The 24,976-nt window shown below is 40.7% G+C and overlaps 3 protein-coding genes across 6 annotated transcripts in view; 1 reads left to right on the plus strand and 2 right to left on the minus strand.

Moving 5' to 3' along the window:
• grip2a (glutamate receptor interacting protein 2a) overlaps positions 1-15,066 on the minus strand; it is a 35,975-nt gene extending 20,909 nt beyond the window's left edge. For 2 of the 3 annotated variants that reach the window (XM_069724506.1, XM_069724512.1), the window contains exons 1-7: positions 14,626-15,066; positions 8,160-8,240; positions 7,308-7,443; positions 5,513-5,658; positions 3,752-3,835; positions 3,561-3,636; positions 2,477-2,622 (exon numbers count right to left, since the gene is read on the minus strand). In XM_069724506.1, coding sequence (XP_069580607.1) covers positions 2,477-2,622; positions 3,561-3,636; positions 3,752-3,835; positions 5,513-5,658; positions 7,308-7,443; positions 8,160-8,240; positions 14,626-14,803 — 847 coding nt within the window. In that variant the 5' untranslated portion in view covers positions 14,804-15,066. The remainder of the gene's footprint in view (positions 1-2,476; positions 2,623-3,560; positions 3,637-3,751; positions 3,836-5,512; positions 5,659-7,307; positions 7,444-8,159; positions 8,241-14,625) is intronic. The other variant, XM_069724520.1, reaches the window with a different exon arrangement.
• Positions 15,067-16,926: 1,860 nt separating this feature from the next.
• Positions 16,927-20,374, minus strand: rpl32 (ribosomal protein L32). Its single transcript, XM_069724448.1, has 4 exons — positions 20,316-20,374; positions 19,621-19,721; positions 19,324-19,505; positions 16,927-17,091 (listed from the first exon to the last, which is right to left on the minus strand). Exons 2-4 carry the CDS (start codon positions 19,714-19,716, stop codon positions 16,962-16,964), a joined length of 408 nt encoding a protein of 135 aa, XP_069580549.1. The 5' UTR covers positions 19,717-19,721; positions 20,316-20,374; the 3' UTR covers positions 16,927-16,961.
• Positions 20,375-20,406: 32 nt separating this feature from the next.
• On the plus strand, positions 20,407-24,976 carry ssuh2rs1 (ssu-2 homolog, related sequence 1). 2 transcript variants are annotated; one of them, XM_069724436.1, is made up of 14 exons: positions 20,407-20,496; positions 20,903-20,945; positions 21,037-21,104; positions 21,802-21,906; positions 22,403-22,478; positions 22,585-22,714; positions 22,867-22,927; positions 23,209-23,330; positions 23,436-23,498; positions 23,601-23,683; positions 23,800-23,892; positions 24,046-24,151; positions 24,538-24,645; positions 24,770-24,976. In XM_069724436.1, exons 2-14 carry the CDS (start codon positions 20,923-20,925, stop codon positions 24,908-24,910), a joined length of 1,179 nt encoding a protein of 392 aa, XP_069580537.1. In that variant the 5' UTR covers positions 20,407-20,496; positions 20,903-20,922; the 3' UTR covers positions 24,911-24,976. The 2 variants fall into 2 exon arrangements, with proteins under 2 accessions (XP_069580537.1, XP_069580529.1); XM_069724428.1 differs by lacking the exon at positions 20,407-20,496 and adding an exon at positions 20,622-20,807.

Raw genomic sequence — 24,976 nt, forward strand, 5'->3', positions numbered from 1 at the left:
TGGATTTAGTTATGGAGAAGAAGTTTTCAGTGAGTGATGGGCTTTTACAGGACAAATCTAGTGTTGTACTGCTCAGCAAAAAAGGATTATTGCTCTTAATGTTTTTTCAGCAGTGGTTCAGAGAACAGAGTAAAAACTGTAACCAGCGTACACTAGAAAAATCCTGTTTAGATTTTTTTTTTAAATATTTCTTCTTATAATTATGAACGCTCTGACTGGTTCAGTCTGGAGGTCTGAATCCTAAATTCCCACACTCAGAGGGATAATGTGTGTCAGCTGTCCTTGGTGACCTGCCCTAGTTTCCAGAGACCAGTGCAAAGTGTGCAATCTTGAAAATTAGTCACCATGACCAAATGGAGGTTATAATTAGGCTTTTAGTCATGAGGTGAGCTCCTGTGTTTGGTGAAATATTTAACTCCTTTTTGGCCAAGTGGTGAAGATATTTCTGAGCATGGACTAGATTGGATTCTGTTTGTGCTCTCACATCGACTTGTACTGGAGTTTTTAACAACATTAGAGCTTCAAAATGAAGCCAAAAAACCTGAAATGCACAAACAATATTAAAAACATCGAGCCTAAAACTGCTTGAAACAATGCTGGTATGTATTGTTTACTGGTTTGTGTTCCACTGACATTCACTTAAGGGGGCCTTCCACTAATTTAACTCATTAAAGTCAGCTTAGGAACAGCACTAGAGGCTCTAAAAACAGATGTATTATGTCTCCTGTGGCTCTCGAAGAGCTAGCTGGGAAAATAACCCTCATGGTTAGCATGAGGGTTCGTCTCAGCCTGGGCTTGGGGACTAAACTGTAACCCTGTTTTAGAACCTGGGGATGTGAAAGAATGACTGATTTATCCGACTGGGATAATAAAGTTAATTTGCAAAGAGATAAATGTAGGATCCAGCATTTTCTTAAACTTGACTCTACTTCTCCTTCTGCTTCTGACTGTTCTTGTTAAGGGTTGCCATGGGAGATGATCCGTTTCCTTCGCTTCCTATCTACTGCATCTTCCTCTGCAACGCAAAACACCTGCATGTCCTCCCTCACCGCATCCACAAACCTCCTCTTTGGACTTCATGTATTCCTCTTGCCTGGTAGCTCTATCTTCAACATCCTTCTTGCGATATACCTTGCATTTCTTCTCCCGTACATGTCCCAACCCAATCTCAATCTTGCCTCCCTCTCTTAGCCTCCAAACCGTAATGTAACCTGAGCTGTCCCTCTAATCCCTCTAATATACTCATTTTTAATCCTGTCCATCCTCGTCACTCCCAACAAAAAAACTGCCTCTTCCTATTTTCATCAGTGCCACTGCCTCCAAACTGCACAACATAGCCGGTCTCACTACCATCTTGTAAACCTTTCCTTCCACTGTTGTTGCAAACCACTCCTGACACTCTTCTCCACCAACTCCACCCCACCTGCACTCTCTTCTTTACCTCTCTTCACCGTTACTTTGAACAGTCGACTCAAAATATTTAAACCCATCCGACTTGACTCATATGAGGCACTCATAGTCTGCTGCTTTGATTTTGAACATTTATTTGTAAGCGGCCTTTTATGAAACCCTCAAATTTATAAAAGTGTAATATCAAATCACTTAAGTGCCTCTTTAATATCTTAACAAAACAGACAAAAAGAAATGTTTAAAAAAGTTTTAATATCTGGTGCGGATCCCAAAGTTTCTAAAGACTTCAATATTTCCATTTGATGAGAAGTTCATAAAAAACAGAGTATTGGGTTTGATAAAAAAAAAAAAAAATGTGTTCATCAAAGAAACTTGGCACACGTGCAAAAATATAAATCAGTTATAAAAGGAGATAAATTAGCACTCCATAAAAAGCTTGTGTTTGAGTATTTCTCGGTATTCATCGTATCGATATGTTGGAACAAACCATCGGATGGTGGTTTTAACTACTAAGGGGTTAATACACTGCTTTGAAAATCTGCCATTTTGTCTACTAAAATATGAGGCATCATCAGAGATTAGGGACATACCATAAAATGTCTGCTTATTGCTCAAGTCCAGCCTTGTTTTATTGAGGTCATGTAAGCAAAAAAAAAAAAAAATCCCATGTTAATAGGAATTAATAAGACTGTCCCTGAAAAGCGCCTGGAAAAAAAAAGTCAAAGAATGTAATGACACATTTTTTAATGCCATTACTCAGTTGAAGAGAGACCCACATTATAATGAAACACATCCACCCCTTTCCCTGTTGAAGTGTGCTCTCGGGCCCGTGTGACTCCCCTGGTGGCGACTCCAGCGTCGACACTCACATCCACGCAGCCAAACGGCCACATTATTTACCCTCAGAGCAATGCAGCACTACCATGCCTCCACATATTCCCTGAGTGTGTGTGTGTGTGTGTGTGTGTGTGTGTGTGTGTGTGTGTGTGTGTGTGTGTGTGTGTGTGTGTGTGTGTGTGTGTGTGTGTGTGTGTGTGTGTGTGTGTGTGTGTGTGTGTGTGCTCACCCATGACAGAGACGTCATACTCAATCAGGAACAGAGCTTCCTGGCCGCTCTGCATCAGCATGGTCAAAGCGTCAGCATGCCTCTCTCTGTTTAGCGGCATGCCGTCTATGCTCAACACTCGGTCTCCGGCCTTTAACGTGCCCTCTCTAGAGAAAAACAGAAGGAGAGGGAGAGGAAAAACAAAAACATGGGCGACCATCACAAGATGCTCACACAGGCGTTTAAGCACCAGTCACAGTAAATGATTAAACTGTTCCACATGAGCGTTTCCTCCCAGGTGAGATGAAGGATAAACAACATAAACGGCCGTAAAGCCTTTGATGGCGAATTATGTTTGCTCCAGTGTTTTGGTGCTCTCAGTTTTCATGGTGAAAAGTGCAATGTTGCATTAGCCTCGGGAGGAGCTGTGCCCTTTCTGCTTTGAAGATAACATACTCTATATGTGTCACGGCCACAGTTTCCTGCAGCGGCCTGAGAATATACTTATGCAAAATAAATAGTAATGTGCACATATAAATCATCCTATTTTTTTAAATCATCTGCATTCTTTAAAAAAAAATCTAATTCAAGATGGGCAATAGTGGACAAAAATAACATAATTCATAAAACACGTCCATAAAGCTATACATGTACGTACCCATAATATCCATGCCTGGGTGACATGTTAGTGTTCAAAATATCAGTGTTCATTCTTGTTGTCACTGTATTTAAATAAGTTGCGAGACCTGTCAGTCATCTCTGTACCTATGACAGTGAGCAGTGTGGGACAGCCCGCATGTGATTGGCCAGGAGCCATAAAAATTAGCCGTTGTGTTGGCATTAGCTGCAGCCCACAGTAGCCTGTGTATTGTTCCGAATAAAGTTCCAGCAAACCGGGAACCGTCTGGCGGCTTCTTAAGTAGGGGACGCTACAATACAGAAACTTGCATGCATGCGCTCACACAATCATCTGGATAGGTTCATTCATGCTTGTTCAAGACATTAAATGCACACAAGCCCCATAAATAGCTACACTTGGACGTACATACACAAACACTATGTCCAGTGGGCACACTTGTCTGTGTCGATTGTCCACATTCCTTACCTGTCAGCAGGACCCCCGGGCCGGACGTTGGTGACCACCAGAGGACGAGACCTGCGCCAGTCTTCATGGAAACCTCCTGAAGAAAGAAAACAAACAGTGAGTTGAACAAACTGGTGCAAAAAGCTGAAGCTAACTATTTCATGAAAGGATTTATAAAACAGAAACAACAAAAACTCATTACATCCACTTACCTCTCATGACGAAGCCAAAGCTGTTTCCCTCCTTGTGTAAACAAACCTCTATGGTTTTGGTTATGACTCCTGAGGGGGTCTGGACTGAGAGTATAAAAAAATTACACAAAATTATTACTATGATTAAATAAAGCAATGGATGAAATGAAAAACTGGAGATAAAAAAAAGCTTAAGAAAAAGTTTGACTTCAGTGACATCTGAGAGGTGTGGAATTAGGAAAACGAACAAAGCATTGTGGTAAAATAAGATTTAATTAAGCTCAGTGGGTAACTTAATACTCTACGTTTGACTCATTCTAATGATTTACAGCCACAGTGCAGCGCCCGGGGGACCAACTCTGTTTCTGAAGCCAGTGCCTTGATCGATTAAACCCAATAAGCATTGATTTGATGTTTGCAGGTTGGAGAAAGTCTCGATGTTGAGCTTAAAACGGAGAGGTTTTACGTTATAGTCGTTCTTTCAGCACAACTGATGTGTCAAAACAATAACAGCTGTTTAGAAATACTCTTCTTATTTCAGTATGTAAGCACTGATTTGTAGGATTGTTGGTCCAAAAAAAAAAAAGATGTCTGGTTAAAATGAGAAAATAAAAAGCACATGCAAACATGTAGAAAATACAAGAGTGTAGATTAGAGTGGAAGCGAGAGCTGAGCCCTCTGGAGATGCAGTGGCCTCAACATGACCCACATCATTTGGATGTCTGGATCTGAAACCATAGTTTTTGACGATGTTTTTATCATCTAGAGCTTCAGCAAATTATTTTATTTGCTTTATATAGTACATTCATAAATCCACATCATAGTCATTGTTTATTATTATTTGCTAAGAGGAACACATTTTACTTCCACTGACACATTTGCTAGCCTTCCTAGGTTCTCTTATTACACACAAATATAGCACAACCTCTGTACATTAGCAGGTTTTTAAGAAAAGAAAATATTTGTTATGCAACAAAATGCACATTAGTCATTGTATATACCCCTATTTATAAGTGTGGAACTTGTTTGATTAGAAACGTATTTGATCTCGGCTGCAGGCAAAAAGAGCTCTGTACAGATCTGCATCTTTCAGTTAATTTGTTTTAGGTCTTTAGCCCTTCTTCTTCTTCATGTTTTACTCTGATGTATTCACCCAAGAAAATGGTTTTCCTGACAAGAAACGAATACGCTGCTTTTGAGCGGCAGGTGGAACAATTTGAAATGTACCTGTCAATTCTAGTGAGATCTAGCATCTTTGTTTTTTCTCTCAGCTCTTGTTTCATATCATATTTTTTGTCTGCAGTCCAAACAACAGAGCAATATTTATGGCGTGTTAGAAGCAGTTATATAAGGGATGGTGGGAAAATACTTCCTGCTGATGTCTCTTCCCATTTTAAATTCCAAATTCAGATGGTAGTTCAAAGTGATGCCAAATAGCTTGTTTCCTCTCATGTGTTCTCATGCTAAATGTCTGAACGTTTGATTTTTTTGAGACTATCAAGCAGGCACTTTTATCAGATAACAAACTTTTATGTTGTGCTGTCTGGAGGTTAAACGACTCTAGTTTACATGTCATAAATCAGAGCTCTTTATGGTCTTCAGAATTAACTCTTAGGCTGAAATATCAACTTATTTTCTACCTTTGTACATTTAGAAATACAAAGCATTTGACAGTCCATTCCCTGAGTGTTTTAGCATTTTCATCACGTGGCTTTTTCTCACTGGTAAAACTGTCAATCAGACACATCCGGGCACAATATTCATCTCTCAGACTTCACCTACCGAATGGAGGCAGCTCGTACTCCACCTCCAGCATGACTCGCTCCCCGATGTTCTTCAGCAAGCTGATAATCTCATCATGGCGCAGCTTTGACAGGTTGATGCCATTCACTGACTTGATGTAGTCTCCTACATTCAGTTGGTCACTCCTGCAGACAGCCACAGTGCAAATGATCAAGATCAACCTTCGATTTAAAAACTGGGCAAAGCAGGCAGCAGCCCATCACCACTGAGGCCAACAATAGCTTCAGATTTACTGCATGTTTGTTACCAAAGCTGCAAATAAGCACCATTAATGTACAATATCAGCCAATAATTCAATGCATTCCTGTATTACCTGACATTGTGATCAAGTCTTAATGAGAGGCCAAATTTTAACACTTTAAGACATTAAGAGAGAGATGCAGTAAAGTAAAGTATACAGTGAAGGGATTTGAGAACATGGGTGATGTGAGACCGAGATGTGGTACATAGTGATGAAGCCATGGAGAATTATCAACAACTCTGTAGTCTCTGGAACTTTATAGATACTCTCAGCTCATTGTTTTGGTTTTACGACACTTAACAACTTCTGTCTCATTGCTGTAAGCTCCCTGCAATTATCAAGTTGACCGAGTGATCAAAATGTGAAGCAACAATCTCAACTAAATTAATGTTCGGAGCGTTTTTTTAGTGCATCCTCCCTCTGTGTGAAGGAGGCAGAAATGATATCTGATTGAGTGATAGAAAAAGCAAAATATAATATGGACATTTACAGACTTAATCAAAGTTGGTTGTTTGAATTCTGGTCCAGATATTAAAGGGAATTTGATCTAGCACCTCTGAAGTAAGGGAATTCACATCCAGAGGCACCTGTGCAGAAAGCAGCCCGGATGTTGGAGTGAGTTGGCCGAAAGCCTCTCCTCTTCAGACGCTGACAGACATGATTGTATATGTTGTCTCACATATGACATTCTGAGTCAACACGCCGTGGATAACTAATTAATTAAATAGGTGCTCTTCCCTGTTTGCCCTTCTCACCTTTGGGCAACTGCCAATCAGCACTGACAGCAGACAGAGAGACGTCTTAACCAGCAGAGCCGGACAGCCTGTCATCCGGTCCAGTCTCATCACACTATGTCATTGCCAGTTGCTCTCCTGTCTGCCTGCGTGTCTCTCCACCCAGTAAATTAGCTAGCACTTCCACACAAGCATGAACTCAGCTGTGGGAAGACAAGCTGCTTGGAAGAATTAGCACAGTGTCTGTCTTTAAACCTCCTAGGATTTGACAAGTGATGGCACATTTGGCCAAGACATTTTCAGAGGGGCTGTGTCATTCTTCTAAAACTGTGTATGTGTGCGTTTGTATCTGTTTCAGTTCGGTCACACGCTGCTTAATCATCATGAAATGTGAGTCTCCCACTACATTTGCTTGTCATGTGGTTGATGTGGGGGAAAATTTGTTTCATCTTAATTAAGCAATCTCTGAAGATAAAAAAAAACAAAAAAAACAATCACAAAACACTCATGTTGAATAATTATCACCACACAGTAAGTTAAGAATGAACTGACAATAGGAAATAAAAGGAGGACAAGACACTATCTCAGTTTATGGACACACACATCTACATAGTTTCTTGGAGATTATAGATTAAAGCCCTGTTGGGGCTGACATCAAGCTGATCTAACACAGCCGCCTACAATCCTGCAGTGAGGGAAACTTTGCAACACGTGTACATTTGTGGGGGGAGAATAACAAGCCCGGACAGCGTGGTGTGGTTACCAGGTTTTTTAGTGCACCACAGAGCACAGATCTCACCTGGCAGCCAGCCCACCTGGCCGTAGGTTTGACACTCTGGGCTTGCCGTCCTTATCGGACCCTCCGGATATCGTGAGGCCGAGGCTGCTGCCTTCCCTTTTCATCAGGTCCACCGTGGTCACTCCTCGATACTCCTCTGCGGACAGAGACAGACGCAGGGACGGATCCACATTTAGAATTAGCATCTGCTTGACAGAATCACCCTGTCTGAGAGGCAAAGAAAGATTTTTTTTTCCCTGAACCTCTCACAGAAATGCTCTCTGACACATACTATATTTTCTCACTTTCCTGTCTTCTCCTTCAAATCTCTCAATCTGATGAAATCTCTGTGACGGTTTCAGCAGGAGGACAAGAAGGATGGAAACAAATGTAATAATACCAAAGAAAAAAAGGGATAATAGAAAGAAATGCATTACTTTAAAAAAAAAAAAAAAAAAAAAAACACTCAGTGGAGATTATATCATGCAGTTGAGATCCAGGTGTATTCGTAAGTAAATTAAAATGATGTTGACATTAATTGATGGATATGTGATTTTATATTGTCATCAGAGGACTCATTCTGTCTTGTAGTCCACATTGTGCTGCGCTGTTAAATCACTCTATGTGAAGTCTACCAAGAGTGGCTTAGCACCAATGACAGGTATGCCACGCAAGCATTTTTTCACCTTATCTAAGCATTCAAAACAGTGCAGCATCAAGCAAAACACAGCAGGCACATGGCTCGACACGCACATGGACAAAAACCTCAGTCAAAGATGGCCTGACTCTTCCTCTGGTGAACTGGGCACAGTAGCGTGAATCAGACAACAGACAAAACAAAATGATGTGAAGTCAGTTTTGACTGTATCGCACCTGAAAGGCTGCGCCTCCGGGACGAATGCGATTGGTCAGTTGCCCCGGACTCTTTGCTCCCCTTTGAGTATGGTCCTTCATCTGAGGAGACAGCAGGGAGGTAGGATGTGTAGGGAAACGCTACAGCAGAGGGCTAAATGAGCACGGGCGTCCATTGCACATTATGATTGCAGCCCACTCTTTAAAGCTTTGAACTTCACCCTGTGTAATGAGGGGGCTCTGTTAGGGAAACAGCACTAAGCCAACAGCAGGCATTAATCTACCCACAGTGATCAGCTTGAACTCAGTACCCTGAAAGTTCACTCCACTTTATTTCCATGGCAATCGCATAAAAGGGTTGAAGAATTAAAATAGCTCCCCTCTGTCTGCAGCAAAGACCCCAGAAAATCATTATTTAACACAAGAATACATTTGCTGTGAGCTTGATGTATGCGACTACTAAAGCATGGGAGTTTTCTTGAAGGAACAGCATGTGGTTAATGGACTATTCGTGCATGGAGAGGAAATGATCCTTTTCATGTCATTTACAGCAGCTGCTGCAGAGAGCCGGGAAACATTCAATCTGCTTTGTAGAGAAACTGATTTTTTTTTTTACCCACAGTGAGGCCCATTTCTGACAGCACAGGGATGTCCTCAGATTAGCAGAGCCTCTGCCCAGCCATCTCAACCTGAATGCAGCCATGCAACCCAGTCAGCAGTCGCAGTGATGAGGAAACTGACTTGGCACTTCTCTAATCCTGTCCACTGTGGATTACCTTTTTAGCTGCCCAGCAGTGATTGAACATCACATTGCAGACTTGAAGAAGAGCTGTGCCAGGTCCTCTTTTTAAGAGTGGACAGGGCATGTTACTGCCTTCAACTACAGCCTTCAAACTGATGTCACAAAAGCAATTGCCTCCAATGACTGGTTTAGTACTGCAATGAGGAACACTGGTTTTAATCTTATTTATCAAACATCCCTTATTCCTCAACTGCATAATAATTTCAAACTGATGGACAACTTCAAGAGGGGCACACAATAAGACTCATACAGACAGACCACTGCTTCTGGATCCATGGATTTGGAACACACATTGTGATTGTGTTGTTAAGGGCGAGAAACTTATGGGGTTTCAAATGTTGGAGAAACAAAGTGAATTTTGGAAGCATTTCAAAGGTCTCCGTTGACGATTTTCAAGTTTAACTCTTTGCTCATGTCTATGGAGAAATTGGAAATACACACATCTCAGTGCTCACAAAAAGGTGTGTAACTCAGGTGCTGATACTTTCTCATGAAGGTATAGCTTCCCCCTACGCCATGCACATTACAGTGCTGCGCACTGTTTACACACAACAGGCGCAGTGTCTGGACTTTGTGATTGCCGCTGCTATTGTCTATTGGAGGGGCAGTAGTCCAATAAAGGTCATGATCAAAGCATTATCTCCTGCTCCAGATCTCAGAAATGAAATCATTGTTTCAAGAAGCAACATTTCAAGTCTGAGTGTAAATCAGTTTGACACGACAAATTCCATTCATTTATACTGACATGTCTGTCTCTGTTATCTTTGCTGATTTGAAAAGATTGAATTTGAGGAAACAAGGGCTTGGAGGGCATCAAACCCGCTGCGTTATATCTGTCCACATCAAGTCTCCACATCTGTCCGACTGAAGATGAAGCTTTTCGACAGCTGAGAGGCAAAGATCCTTTTATCATACCTTCACTGACCTGAAACCTTTGGGCAGCCGCAGGATATGAGGAGTAAAGAAGAAAATTCCGCCTTAGTGTGCACATGGCTGCATGAGTCAGACCTTAAGTATCTTGATTGGATTTGCATGTTATGAGGATGCACAGAATATACACGTGTATAATATGGTATTTCACACTAATTTACCCACGTTCTTACACAAATACCATGCCTGGTAGCTTTATGGCACACACACACACACACACACACACACACACACACACACACACACACACACACACACACACACACACACACACACACACACACACACAAAGTGAGTGACACATCACCAACATGTTAGGCCGGAAAATTCCCTCGTAACCACGCGGGCTCCTGGGGGCCCTGACAGTCCAGCAGCTGTCATTGCAGTCAAAAGGCAACATTAGCTCTGGGTTACACAGACCCAACACGCTGCACGTGACTGAACACTACAGTACCATCAAGCCCTCCGCCAGCCATCCTCCTCCAGCTTAAAATAACCATCATTCACCCTGAGAGCCAGAATCAAGATCAGGACGGAGCTGATTATAAACAGTCCCAACAATGAACCGAGAAAAAAAACATCCATCTCAGCTCTGCTGTCTTTGCAGAGGACGTAACATGATTCTCTGAAGTAGCTGCATCCAAAGTACCCAGTGAGTAAAAATAAAATGCTTCCTTCCTCCATAAATATATGGTGAGTTAATTAACTCCTGATTTAATTCAGGGCACTGCATGCCATTCCTCTCATGTCCAATCAGAATGTAGGTTAAATATGGGGGCGGCGCTGACAATGACAATGAAATCATAATGCTATTTTCAGCTGTGAAACTTTATTTATAAACTGAGTCCTTCCAGACCCAGTTCATGTTGCTAAATCTGCCCCAATTACACATGGTAGGGTGTCATGCAGAGCTGATGGTCGAGTCCATTGATATTTAAATCTCCTGCTATCTATCGCTGCTGTAATGCATGCGGTGTAATGATTCCATTATCAAATTCATTTGCATCCCGACTAAATGGACCTGAGATTACAATTAGAAGCGACATTAGGGTGATAACTCCGCTGCCCTTTGCAAGAACGATACGTCTGAGAGATAAGCAGCTCTTCACAGATGATCGGTGACCTCCTGCTGCCTCCGACCCTCTAACTACAACACACAAGCTTCACTCTAAGGAACAAAGTGCTCTTACCAATGCTGTTCTTGGTGTCTCTCCTTAGACCACACAGCATGGCTGTAGTTTAGTCAGGGCAGCCAGGCTCTGGGAGTAACCTTGCTGATCTTTAGTAGCGGGCACAGAGTTGAGGTTTCACCTGAGAAAAAAGTAGGCAACCCCGAGAGCCCAGGTCTCAGCCGCTCAGATAAAACGAAACAAACATCTCTGTTTCCTCAGTCCAACATTTCTTTAAACCATGTCCCTGTTTGTACCCAGTGAAGTCTGGAGCTCCGGAGGGCAAATTCTGATCCTCAGATGGTCTACCGCTCCCCTTCTTTTTGAACTCACGAGATGATTCTCCTGAATCCCCACAAATATAGACCTACTATCTGCTAATCTCTGTTTTTTTATATTATCCAAAGAAGGGAGAGACCAGGTTCGTATCCTTTTCGTGCCATTTCCTTTGCCCCCCCCCCCCCCCCCCCCCCCCCCCCCCCCCCCCTTTTTTTTTTTTTTTTTTTTTTTTTTTTTTTTTTTTTTTTTTTTTTTTTTTTTTTTTTTTTTTTTTTTTTTTTTTTTTTTTTTTTTTTTTTTTTTTTTTTTTTTTTTTTTTTTTTTTTTTTTTGCTGCTGTCCTGATTCTGAGCTATTCTCATGAACCGTTCGTCTATTTTCCAGAGGATTTATCATGCCCCGTTCATACACTCACATGAGCTCACACATAACCCTCCTCTCTTGAAAAGAGCTGGAGTGTGTTTGCTCACTCTCTCCCTCCCTCCCTGCCAGAGGGGCTCAGTGAGGCAGGCACACACGATAGTCATTCCCTCCCCCTTACACACACACACACACACACACACACACACACACACACACACACACACACACACACACACACACACACACACACACACACACACACACACACACACACACACTTTATCCATTTTAGCACCAAGTCAAACACATCTTCAAACCCACCCACCCAAATGCATGCAGAACACACAGAGATTATGCACACAAAAAAACTGCACACACCCCACACACCCAACTCTCAGCACAATTAACACCACCTACACATTCATTGTCAGACTCAGCTCTGCAGTCATGTTTTTCTCACATAGAGACTGCACCCATTTTACACAGCTCATATCTACACAATGCCGATATCACTCACTCACTCACTCACTCACTCACTCACTCACTCACTCACTCACTCACTCACTCACTCACTCACTCACTCACTCACTCTCTCTCTCTCTCACACACACACACACACACACACACACACACACACACACACACACACACACACACACACACACACACACACACACACACACACACACACTCACTCACTCACTCACTCACTCATATAACTGCAAACGCATATGCAAGATTCCTGTGCTGAACAGCTGCCTGCATGTCTAACTGAGTCAAAATATTGTGCAGTTGTAGAGCCTGGGCGACAGAGTCAGATTGTGATCATGTGGAAATGAATTAATGATGTCCTAACAGAAAGGAAAAAAGGAACACTATGAATCTGAGCATCTTTCCCCTGAGGCCTGACATGTCATGCTTCCCCTCAGAGCAGCAAAGGTTCCCAAACTTTTTCAAACCATGTACCAAATTTCCCAAGTACCACTTCCCACTGCAGACATCTACAATATTTTTTCATACAATTTAAATCACTGATTTAACAATGCAATTGCCACAAACAGGCTAAATACACACAAATATAAGGTTACTGTTACTCATCGAAATGCGCTTGGTCGAATATTAGATTACTCGTGCCATTATTAGATGACATCAATAAAAGAGCGCCAGTCAAACCTCAAACTGTAGAAAACTACTATAATAGTGATGGAAATATGTCACTTTTTTAAGTTTCATTAAGCTGTTTTTATATAGGTGAATGGAAACGATTCTATCATTTAAGCAAAATTATTGGGGATCAGCTCAAATAATTGTGACAGACTTAATCAGAGCACTCACAAGTGTAACTCAAGATCAGTGAGGTGATGCGTAGAAAAAGCTTTTTTCTTTTGGACCTGGTGGCCTTATCACAATTTCACTCAGTCCGCTGGCAAAACCAACAACTGAGGAGTCTGAATCTGACTGTTTAAGACTAATGTTTTGGACTCAGACCAGTTGTAGTTCCATTGTCAGGCCTTTTATAGCTGAAGTACACTTATCTCAGTTTGGGAATCATTGGGTTAAGGGACCTTTTGACACACTCTGGTGCCTCCACCCAAACACAGACGGTTGCACCTGTCTGACCATTTGTCATACACTCAAGCCTCAATCCCTGCCACTTCCTGACCCCCACTGCCGCCACCACAACACAAACAACACACCCCCTCTTTCAGCCTCACTGGCCGAACCTCATCTGCCTTTTCTTTTGGTTCACTGGGGTCAAATTGTTATCATTACTGACACTTTGGAGGATTTAAAAAAAAAAAGAAAGAAAGGTACAGCACCAACCAGAAAAACACAAAATTCAGAGGTTCACAATTACATTATACCCTCTATTCTACAACAGCCTTTGGTAAAGATTTGTAAAGTGATTACAAACAAACATTTCCATGTTGTTAGCCACTGTTGCATAGAGCTTAATTAGTCAGCTGTTCCAGTGGACACAATACTCTTTGGTGTAGATAATTTCCTCAGAGACTTTTGTCCTTAATACCCAATTTACAATGTGAGCGAGCATAGTCTTTCAGAGCGAGACTAATTAATTTCCAACAAAATAAAGAGAATCGAGAGATGGAGCAGTGTGTTGGACTGATAAAAACCTCCGGGAGCAGACACGCTAACGTTCAGTGTTAAGAAAAATGTACTCTTTTGTACTTCCTGCAGACTAGAAATCAACCATATTGATGTAGTGGGAGTCATAACGGATTGATTTGATTATGAAAGCATCATTTTGACGTGACCTTGGCACACAAACAGAGGCTGGGAATGCTCTATCTAAAAAACAAAGGCAGGAAAAAAGAAAAGTGTCTAATATTTAAGGATCTAATGAAAAGAATGAGACTGTATTGTCTATTTAGTACATTTTTTCCAATTATCCATGTTTTTAATATTGTAAAGTGAACCCTTTGAAAAAAAGAAACACTTGCTTAATCCACGTTGACAGTCAAGGCAAGGAGGGTCTGTAGCAGCCTCCTAATCGTTCAAACTGACCACACTGCCATCTTATGGTGATTAGCTCCAGTTGCAAGTGAAGGTCTGAGAAGCAAAATGACTCATTCAACCAGCAGAGCTCAGTGTGAGAAAAACAACAATGCACGCTCTGAACATTCATTCCTGTTCACCTTTTACACTGAAAATCCCAGATTTCAGTCAAACAGAAGCTCAGTCTAACAGGACAGTAGAACACATATAATCATGTGTACTGTTTTTTTTTTTTTTTTTTTACATTAATGGAGATTACATACCTAAATTGGTGACTGCTGAGGTATTACGTCACAAAAGAATAACTTACAAACTTGCCAACGGCAAGTAATTTTGTGTGGTTAACAAAACTCTGGATAAACTGTAAAAGTCTTCTGAATTTTGTTAAATATTAAACCTTAATGTAAAGCTTTTCTGTAGGTTTTTACCTTTGGTTCTCCCTCTGATGATGCCCAGTCGACACCTGAGGGAAAAAGAGAACATCCTCCTCTTTCCTCCTGCAGACCGGCTGCCTTTCCTCAGGGAATCTGTCTGAGGGAAGACAAAGGAGAGCTGTTTGGGAGCGAGTCGCGCTTTCCCAAACACTACCCTTGCTGACATGTTCATTTTCTGACCAGTCAAAAGGAAAAAAATGGATTCTATCCTCTTCCTGACATTCACTATCTCTCAGACATTGCAGTCTCTGCCCGCCCTGCTGTTCTCATGATCCCCTCCCTGTCTGGAGAACATCCAGTCCTCTCAGGTGAGTCCTCCAGGCCGCTTCACTAACAGGTGCAGGTTTTTTTTTAGAAGCGAAAACATTCAGATCCAACAGTTTGCCTGTTTTTTCTGACCACCATTGGTAACTTCCTTCCACATCCATGCAGCCACAAGCTGACTGGCTAAATAAATGTCATGTTTTTGCAGCTCTGGCAATGTCAGTTTTACCAGAACAGATGGAAGAGGGCTCAGGGCTGCGGGGCACAGCTTGCCTGCCAGAATGCAATGGAAACTTTCTCTGCAGGGAGCTGGCCTGTGAACATCGTGAAGCAATATACAATCAGAGCAGGCCAGTTCAAGGCAATGACTTTTGATTTCATTCACTTCAATCTGTTGATAAAAATGTATTGTATACAAGTACATAAATGAATATACATACATGTACAATGATTTTTATTGCAGGAGGAATATGGAAGTCTACTGCAGAAGGTCTACTTACATGGAATTAAGTTGTAAATATTTTCCGTCAGTAGCTACTGCTCATTTATTCGAGTAAACGTAGCAATGCCAATCTGTAAATCTAACTCTGTCACAAGTAAAAACTCCCCATGGACCAGAAGAGCATTACAGAACCTCTGGAGTTAAGGTCTATCAAATTTGCTAAACTAAATCGACAGGACACGCTCATTCCAAGTATTAAAGATACAATCGTAATCCAACTATCTATTAAATGATATTTGTAAAGTCGAGTTGTCGCTAGCTGTAGGTTGCATCCAGTATTTATTCAGAATTAAAGCTTGTTAAAAGATGACATTTTTAATTCAGCCTCTTGGAGCAGGTTTTGGTTTCATCAAAAATCTGAATGGAGTCCATAATTGTCTTTGAGAGCAAAAGACCTCAAACTGTGGATACTCTTTCACAAACTACCCAGATGACATCTTGGAATGAGAGCAGTGTTTATACAAAGTTATGTGACCTTCTCCATTTATAATATGGGTCAGCGTTCTTCTTCAGGCATCTTGCCCTCTTTTGTTCTGTTCCAGGATCCAGTCATCTGGAAGGGAGAGGAATAACCCTGTTTACTGTGTTTCTTGGTTTGTTTGTATATTATATATATATAGATATATACTGTACTGTATATATCTATATATATATATACATATATATATATATATATATATATATATATATATATATATATATATATATATATAGATATATACATATATATATGTTGACTGTGTTTCTTGGTTTGTTGTATATAATATATATAGATATATAATGTACTGTATATACTGTGCATTTTATATTTATATTTTTTACTGCTATTTAATTTTATTGCTTTTCTATTATTACATTATTCTATTCTATTCTATTGTTTCTATTATTGTCTTATTGCTTCTGTATGTATGCTGCTGTAGCGAAAAAATTTCCCCTCGGGGATTAATAAAGTAAATACCTACCTACCTACCTACCTTACCCAAGGCAGAATACAAGCAGCTCTGCAGCCATCGGTGTGGACGGAACTCGCATGCGACTATTTCTATAGAATTTTAACACCTGTACAACGTACAAAAATAGCTTTTCTTTTAGGTATCATTTCCCAAAATAACTAAGTCACCTTTATAAACGCATTCTTTTTGTTGAAATTACATGTCTCTCCACCGATACTACTTTCCATGATTTCCAGACTTATTTTGATGCTATGAGAAGCAAATTTGACAAAAAACCAACTTATTTCTCCATGTTTAGGATCTTTGTGCTCTTGCTCTGGGAATTTTAATGACAGCTTGTCAAAATCCAATCATCACGTCTCCTCAGGCAAGAGCACAAGTTAAAGTTTGTGTAATAACTGCCTTCCCTCTGACCATTTCAACACAGAAAAAACTTCCTAAATTCAGATTCACATCTCTGACACTGGCTTTGTCTAAATAAAAGTATTTTAAGTTTCAGACTTTCAAATTTGTATCACACATAACATTTTCCCAACACGTTTAACAACCCCCGCAGAAAAATGATCCAACAGTCACTTTTGATTTTACAATGTTTATTGTGAATAAGCAGTTTATTCGTTCTCCTCGCTCCTGAGCCTGGCGTTGGGGTTGGTGATCTTGATGGCCAGCTGAGCTGCTCTCTCCACGATCAGTTTCCTGTTCTTGGAGGAGACGTTGTGGGCGATCTCAGCGCAGTGGGTCCTGCAGAGGGAGAGAGAAAAGAGTTCAGATGTTTTCACTGAAATGTTACAAACTTGAGACTTCAAGGAAAGAACATCAGGCTCCCAAATAAAACCGCACATTAAATTTACCAACACGCATCTTACAGCAACCATTGCACTGAGTTAGGAAACAAGCATTGACTCATCTTGTAACTGTAGCTGAAGTGTTGGCACAGATTTGGTTTAATGGAGCCCCAACATATAATCAGATTTGTGGCACAAAAAAAAACAACCTGACTAATGTTTACGCAAAGGGTGAACACAGCGACAGACATTTCTAAAACTGGCAGATCCTAAACTCATCTCGAAACCAATGATATATACCGAGTGAAAGAGAGTAAATGTGCAGTGACAACAATTACACATCTTGAAGATGCAATTCCCTCCCCCCCCGATATCACTTTATGCTGTCAAACAAACACAAAGCCCCATAAAATTAAATTACATTTCTATCACTGTCACAATCCGTCTGTAAAACGTTCCCACTTGTCCAAATGATTAACAAGATGAAAAAAAAGCAGGCCGTTATTCACACTAATACGTTTGCTTTGAAGAAAAAGGGAATCAAGTTAAATCAGTGTCACCACATCCGAGATGTAGTAAAATTCACAAAGCAGCCGATGGACCTCAATTTCAGCTCAACTTTGGCTTTTCTTATCTCGGGTTGATTGGACAAAGCTTATGCTGAAACGATACAACATATCCTCATCGACAGAACTAGCATTCGAATGGATTTATGTGGTCGATAATATTAACTGGCTGCTCAAACTATTCCTATCAAACTTGCTGCTGGCTCGCTGGTAATGGATGAGAAGAGCCAAGACAATAAAATGCACTTTTAAGTGATTATACACACAGTTCATATCACTGTTAATGCTCATCTTTGTCATTTCCCCCAAATTGCTTCCTGGCAGTTTAGAGACAGGGAACAATCTGCAAGGACAAACTGATATAAAAGTGAGAAGTGTGGGTGGGTTTAATGTTCGAGCTGCTGTTGGGAGGTTGGTTATCTATCCAACATTGCACAGCTTCAAAGTTTTGTAGTCGTTGAATCGAAACATCTTCCCTCAAACAAACAAACTGCCCAACATCCAGAATCTGCTGCTGAACTCTATCGGTGTGCAATTACAAACAATTCTCTTTGAACAGACCGTTTCAACACTGATAAAATGTTGAGTTGTGTCATCTGAAGTCTAAATTCAGACTAAACTTTTTCTGATGTCAAAAATATGGGATAGAGATTCAATACAAAACAAGAAACTAAAGAATCTTTTGTCTTGTTTCCTGAAATTAACATGATGATGTGACTGCAAAATTGAACAGGGCTGTACATTTCAAACAGTGCATGCTTCCTGCTTAATTTATATTCTTAAACTATGAACTTCCTCATGCAAGTTCCCGCTTTTGTAAAAACATCCGCATCTGTGTTTAATATTCCCGTCAAATTACTGAGTTTTTACAAAAAGGGGTCAGATTGGTTTCTAACGCTCTGAACTAAAATAACTTTGTTCGGGTGCCGCTCAAATCTTTGTGCATTGACTTATGACAAAGTTGCAGTTCAAGTTTTGCTGTGATTTGCTGAGGTTTTTGAGATCTTTGACACCAACCTCTGAAAGTATTATAAACTGAAGGTAAAATAAATGTCTTAAGTTGTGGAGGGCAATGAAAAAGTACATTTGGATAACAACAGCATTTGTTTAACAGAACAAATATCCCAGTTAAATCAAGATTTGGAAATCAACCTTTCTTGGTTTAAAATAAATACCGAAAAAATAATTAGCAGCACCACTTTCTCTACATTTTTGCTTTTTGTAAAAGCAAAAATAAAAGTAATTTCACCTCTATGGTATCAATGTCATAAGACAAACTAAATTTCACTTACTTCTTAGCATAATGGTGTAGTCATGAGCAACTATGGTGAAAAGAAGAATTGTACTTGCTAAGAAAATTCGGTGTAACGGCCAGACTTGGGTAGCCTAACCTGCTGGCTGAGTTAAACATTTAAGTGTGCAGATAATATTGACCCTGTGAGCTCCATTTTGTCTGTGTGTTGGTTTATATGGATGATAAATACTGGGCACATGCTCTGAGGCAACCTGGCTGTTGTCCCCATACGAACACTTCGAACCGGAAAGTGGGACAGTTACCAAACAGGAAAATCTCAATTGCCAGCGAACTAGTTGTACCTTTAGTACAAGTGTTCACAACTTACTTGTTGCTCATCATCAGGACTTCGAGCTCCTTGACATTGTGAACCAGGAACTTCTTGAAGCCAGTTGGCAACATGAACTTGGTCTTCTTGTTGCTACCATAACCGATGTTGGGCATCAGCATCTGACCCTTGAACCTCCTGCGGACCCTGTTGTCAATACCTCTGGGTTTACGCCAGTTTTTCTGTTGGGAGATGTGAAGAAGACATTTTGGGATTACAACTCGTTGGCACCTGCAATCCTTTGCAGGTAAAAGCAGCGGTCCAAACCTGATGCCTATCGCAGTACGTTACACTTACCGCAATCTTAACATATCTGTCGGACTGGTGGCGGATGAACTTCTTGGTTCTCTTTTTGACAATCTTGGGCTTTGTGAGGGGCCTGAGGGCTGCCATGGTGACTGAGGAGGGGGGAAAAACAAAAACAAAAACAAAAACAAGATTACCACAAACTCATGCAACAGTGCAAGTGAAACAGGAGCTAAAGCGTTGAGGTTCCAATGATCAAGTCGTCTGTCACATTTATAGATAACACACTCGCAGATCTGCGACTGAAAGAAATAAACTTGCGTATAAATCTGCTCTTGTGCGGAGTGAGACTCGAGGTAAACGTGTTGACCAGCGCCAGCTAGCGAGCTACACCCATGCTACGTGTATTCCGCTTTAGCAGGTCAGTCTGAACATTCATTAATATTTCGCACGTTTAATATGGACAACTGATAGTTATTATACGTATTTCATAATGCCACGCCACGCTGCCGCACCGGGCCTTTACTGAATACTACAAACCCTATTTCATGGGGTTAGCAGCCGGTCGGCCGCTTTTAGCGACAAACACATTTCCAGAGTGTCCCATTTAAGACAAGTCAGAAATACAAATTGGTAAAAATGTTAACAATCTTTTGTAGACTGGACGTAAATGATTGATAAACCACGTTAGGATGGTCGAATAATGTCCTAAATCCAGTGGATTCATGTAGATTGTATCAACTCACCCGCCGATGTAAATCCAAAAAGGGACTTCGGCGACGGCGGAAGGAAAGAAAGGGACTTCCGTGGGGTGTTGCGTTGGATTATGGGTAATGTAGTTTGTGAGCGCGCCAACGCGCAACTTTAAGGTGCAAAGTGGACAGCTGGAATAGCGCTCCTTTCTCCGAATTTATTTCGCGATTAAAGGTAATATGGGAGTTTGTGTTGTTAACAGATACTTTTAGTATCGTCATAATGTTGTTGTGAGATAAACACGTATGTACGCCCATTCTCCACATCTGTTCCTGAAATGTTTGGTGCGCACTTCCTGAAGGAAGAGAGTTATTGTGGGGGAAGCGGGGGACGCTTACTTCTCCAAAACTGTGAGCGCATTTACCGTAAAAGACTCTCGTGAAGTCCAGAATCTAGAATACTAAAAAATGTTTTATCCCGTCTGCGTGTCAGAGTAGAAAGTGGTATATTGCTGCAGGAAACGGGAGTGTGTGCCGTGATAAAAGGTTAATGATCGTCTTATTGTCACGTCTTGTTTTGTACTATACTGCCTGCGCGTGATTTGTTTGAGGACTTTGGTCGTCTTTATTTTCTCATTTAGCTATTGTCAAGCGCTTCGAGATGGAGAACCAGCCTATTATGAGGTAAGCGTCGACTTTTATTCTGTATTTTATTCCAAAATAACGTGATTTCTTCCACTTCACGGGCCTGACTTTCGTTTCCCGTTACTTGCAGTCAGAAGAACGGCACCTACGGAATTGCCAATCCCGGCTATGCACCCGCAGCCGCTGGAGGGACACCTGGTAAGATCCATGAATCAACAATAACAACAACAAAAAAACTTACATATTTATCTGTAAAATGTGATATGAAAACGTAAACAGATTGGCTGATTAGTTTAAATCTGGGTCTAATTTAATATAAAAATAAAAATCAGTATACAAGTGACAAATACAATTATTATTTCACATATAAGTGTGTTTGACGACTTTTTTTTTCCCCATAAAAATTGTGGTCGGGTATCTATGTAGAACTCGAGTTCTACCATAAGAAATATTTCGGTAAAATTGCACGCGTCCGGCATACAGAAGTGACGTCATCTCGACTTGCCGGTTTGTTGAGGCTCCTGGCACCAGGAGGGTGTCCTGTCATACGTGATCCGCCTCGTGTTTTTCCTGACGTCTTTATTGTGGAGATCATCCACTGCCTGAAATCTTTAGTGTGGCTGTAAAACATCTGAGAATGGATACAAACATGGAGGGGCAAGGTAAGTCTCTCACTACACTGTTTCACGTTGTCAAGTAGAAACATGTCAGAATTTGGGAGGGTCCCAAGAACTCACGAGTTTTCTGTATACATTGAGTGATGTACAGTAGAGTCCCCGACAGGTTTTGTTCAAGAAGCCGTTTGTGTGAAGCTTGAAAAGTTTTTGGATGGTAGAAGATTTATACGATTTTAAAGTCTGCGAATGACTGAACTGGTTCTTCTGGTTTATTACAGCAATGTTCGCCCCACCCGCAGCTGAGTCCCATGGCCCTAGTGCTCCTCCAGCCAGTATGTTTGACAATATGCCTGGCTATGAAGGAACAGTGGCGGGAGGTGGAGGTAGGTCTACAGTATGCTGTACATATTCCCTGGTAGTCCTGTGTGCCCCAGTAACAGCCAGAACATTTTTAATATTAAATAAATGAATGAACAATTAACAAGACTAGGTTAAAACTTACTATATTCCTGAACTGTATATTCCATTTTAGGGCTTTTAATTTGAAACAGATATTTTTGGCCAGTGGTGTAACTTTATCACTCACTCACCACCGCTGGTGTGATCAAACCAAAGAGTTCTCGAAATAAATTGTGTGAAATATATAAATAAAGAAACAATTGTGGAAATGAATTATGAAATTATTAACACTCAATTTCATATTCTGAAATTATTATTTGATTAAAAAGTGAATTTATGCAAACTATCAGTGCAAATTACAACCCCAGTCATACAGTTAAATTAACGTGTCTCTGACAGTCTTGATCAAAACTCAGCTTTATCATCTTTGTCTGATGAAGACTGAATCAGCAACGGAAAAACTGGTATTATCTGTTGTAGGTGGATTTCTACCGCCTCCCATGCCTGCTTACCCAGTTCCCCAGCCTCAGCCTGGATCTGAACAGCCACACTGGAAGTAAGGCTCAAAGTATTTCTTTCAACAGTATTGCTAATGGTATTCCAAAAGTTTTCCCATGAGGATTTCCTCCTGACAAACTATCACATTCCTTGACTGTTGACAGTATCCCATCTATAACTGAGGAAACTGCCCGGGAGGCCTTTATCCTGTATTCCTCCAGCAAATGCTGCTACAGCTCTGGACCAGCCAAGGATGGTGTGATCACTGAAATGGAGGCTTTTAATACATACAGGGTAAGAGGAAATAGTCTGTTTGTGCGTGTGTGTTTAAAAAAAACCCCTGATGGAAATCAATGTCGATTAATGGAGGTGTTACTTTTTGTTAAGTGCACGAATAATAGATTGTTTACCTCTTGTTTGTTCTCTTGACCCCTGCTTTATTTTAGTACCGCCTGGAAACCTTTAATGAATCAAGATCTACTGCGTGGAGTCATGAGCCATACAGTGGTGCGTAAATGTTACTTTCTGCATCTTCTACTTTGTATCTTTAACACTGATTTTTATCATCAGTTGAGACAATAACATCAGGGGGGGAAAAAAGTGCAAGTGACATGTTTAAATTAAATATCATGTTAGCCCAACAGTCCAAAACTCAGACATATTTACTCACCATTATATAGTGATTTATGTTCTGTTGATTGATTTGTAAATAAATTGTTTCAATACTACTTCTGCTGTCAGTCTGCTTTTTAGGGTGACTGTCTAATATGTTATTTACTTTGGAACAGGCCAGCCAGTGGATGCTTATTCTCAACCACCTGCAGGGCCCTGGGATGTTCCTGCCAAAGCCCCCAATTTCTTTGTGGATAGCAAACAGGTTATCAGGGTTCCCTACACGTCATCTGTGAAGGTACATTTTATAAAACATGTTTGGAGAAGCTCCTGGAAGTTTAAAGCTTTAAAAAAAAAAAAAAAAAAAAAAAAAAAATCCTAATGAGAAACATTTCATTTACAGAGCTGCCACTCCTGTGTGGGAATGGGACGAAAACCTTGCAAAGACTGTGCCGGTGCTGGGAATGTAAGTATTTTCCACTGGCCAATGAAAAGTTCTTTTGAAGATTTTTAGTGAAACAATCTAATCATGTGATTTCTTTTTTGTGGTTGATGTTGCTCCTGACAGAAAGTTTGTTGGGTGTGCAATGGATCTGGTTACCGCCACGGAGATGATCGATGCCACCACTGCAGCGGCAGAGGGAGGGAAAAGTAGGTGTTACCTATAGATTTCTATCAGGTCAAAGCATCAGATAGAGAAATTCATGAACAGTACAGTTTGTACTTATCATGCATATTGATAGCTATTAAACATTGTTCTGTTACAGTTGCGGGAAATGTCATGGACAAGGATCGAAGCAGTGTGACATATGTCATGGAAAACAACAGCTCCTGGTCTACATCAGCGTCACTGTGAAATGGTACAGTTTCCTCAAAATTGTTTGTCTATCGAGAATTTCCTACTTAACCAACAAAAGGAATAGTCTGTATGGTTTGTTATGGTTTTATTGTTAATTACCCCAAGTAGCTGTAAGATTAAATTGGATTCCCTCTTTTAATTTGTATGCTTTCAGGACTAACCACTGTGATGACTATGTTGTGGAACAGTCGAGCGGACTTCGTGTGGACAACCTTAGCAAAGTGTCTGGCAAGGAGCTTTTCAGAGACTCTCAGTACATGGTAAATTACTGCCTCTTTCTCAACATCTGTGTGTGTGTGCGGTCGGGGGGAAATTGGGGGGGTATATAAATTTGCTTAGTTGGGGGGAAATTGAGGGCGTATATACATTTGCTTAGACTTTGGTGAGAAACGGCTCACAGTAGTGTTGCATGGAACTGCAGTTATTATGCATGACTAACCACTGTGAAAACGGGGCGACCACAAAGAAGCACTGCTATCACTATGCATCATGTTCACTGTTCTGTTAAAGGTCATACCTATACGTCTTTGCCAAACACATACCAATTTTGTTATCCTGCTTGAGCTGTCAAACAATGAATAAACACAATTTAAACAGTGAAGGTGATTCAACACTTTTGTCACATTTTGGTGATCACCCTCTGCAGGTATATCCAGTGATGGGCTTCCCAGACATTGCAGTGGTGCAGGCTGCACAACGCCTTGTCAGTGAACACCGGAGCAAATTCTCCCAGACATCACGCATCCTACAACAGGTATTCAAAATTATTTCATTTGAAGATATTTCGTTCAGAATGAACAGTACTGGATTGATCAAAGCCTATTTTTTTTTTTTATATATCTGTGCAACTATCTCATGTTTGCTTCCTTTGTCTACAGCGTCAAACCATAGAGCTGATCCCCGTAACCAGGGTGAACTACTCGTGGAAAGGAAAACCCCACATTTACTTTGTTTATGGAAATGAATTCCAAGTTAATGCAGATAACTATCCTGCTACCTGTTGCTGCAGTGTAATGTAATTGCAATGGTTGGGTTTCCAAACCATTTGATATGTAAATAGATGTACTTCCTTAAAAAGTCAATCT

The sequence above is a fragment of the Brachyistius frenatus genome, unplaced genomic scaffold, assembly GCF_029030835.1.
Source record: "Brachyistius frenatus isolate BFR_SWC_R1_liver_20210118 unplaced genomic scaffold, ASM2903083v1 Contig_6, whole genome shotgun sequence".
In the NCBI taxonomy this organism is placed as follows: Eukaryota; Metazoa; Chordata; class Actinopteri; family Embiotocidae; genus Brachyistius; species Brachyistius frenatus.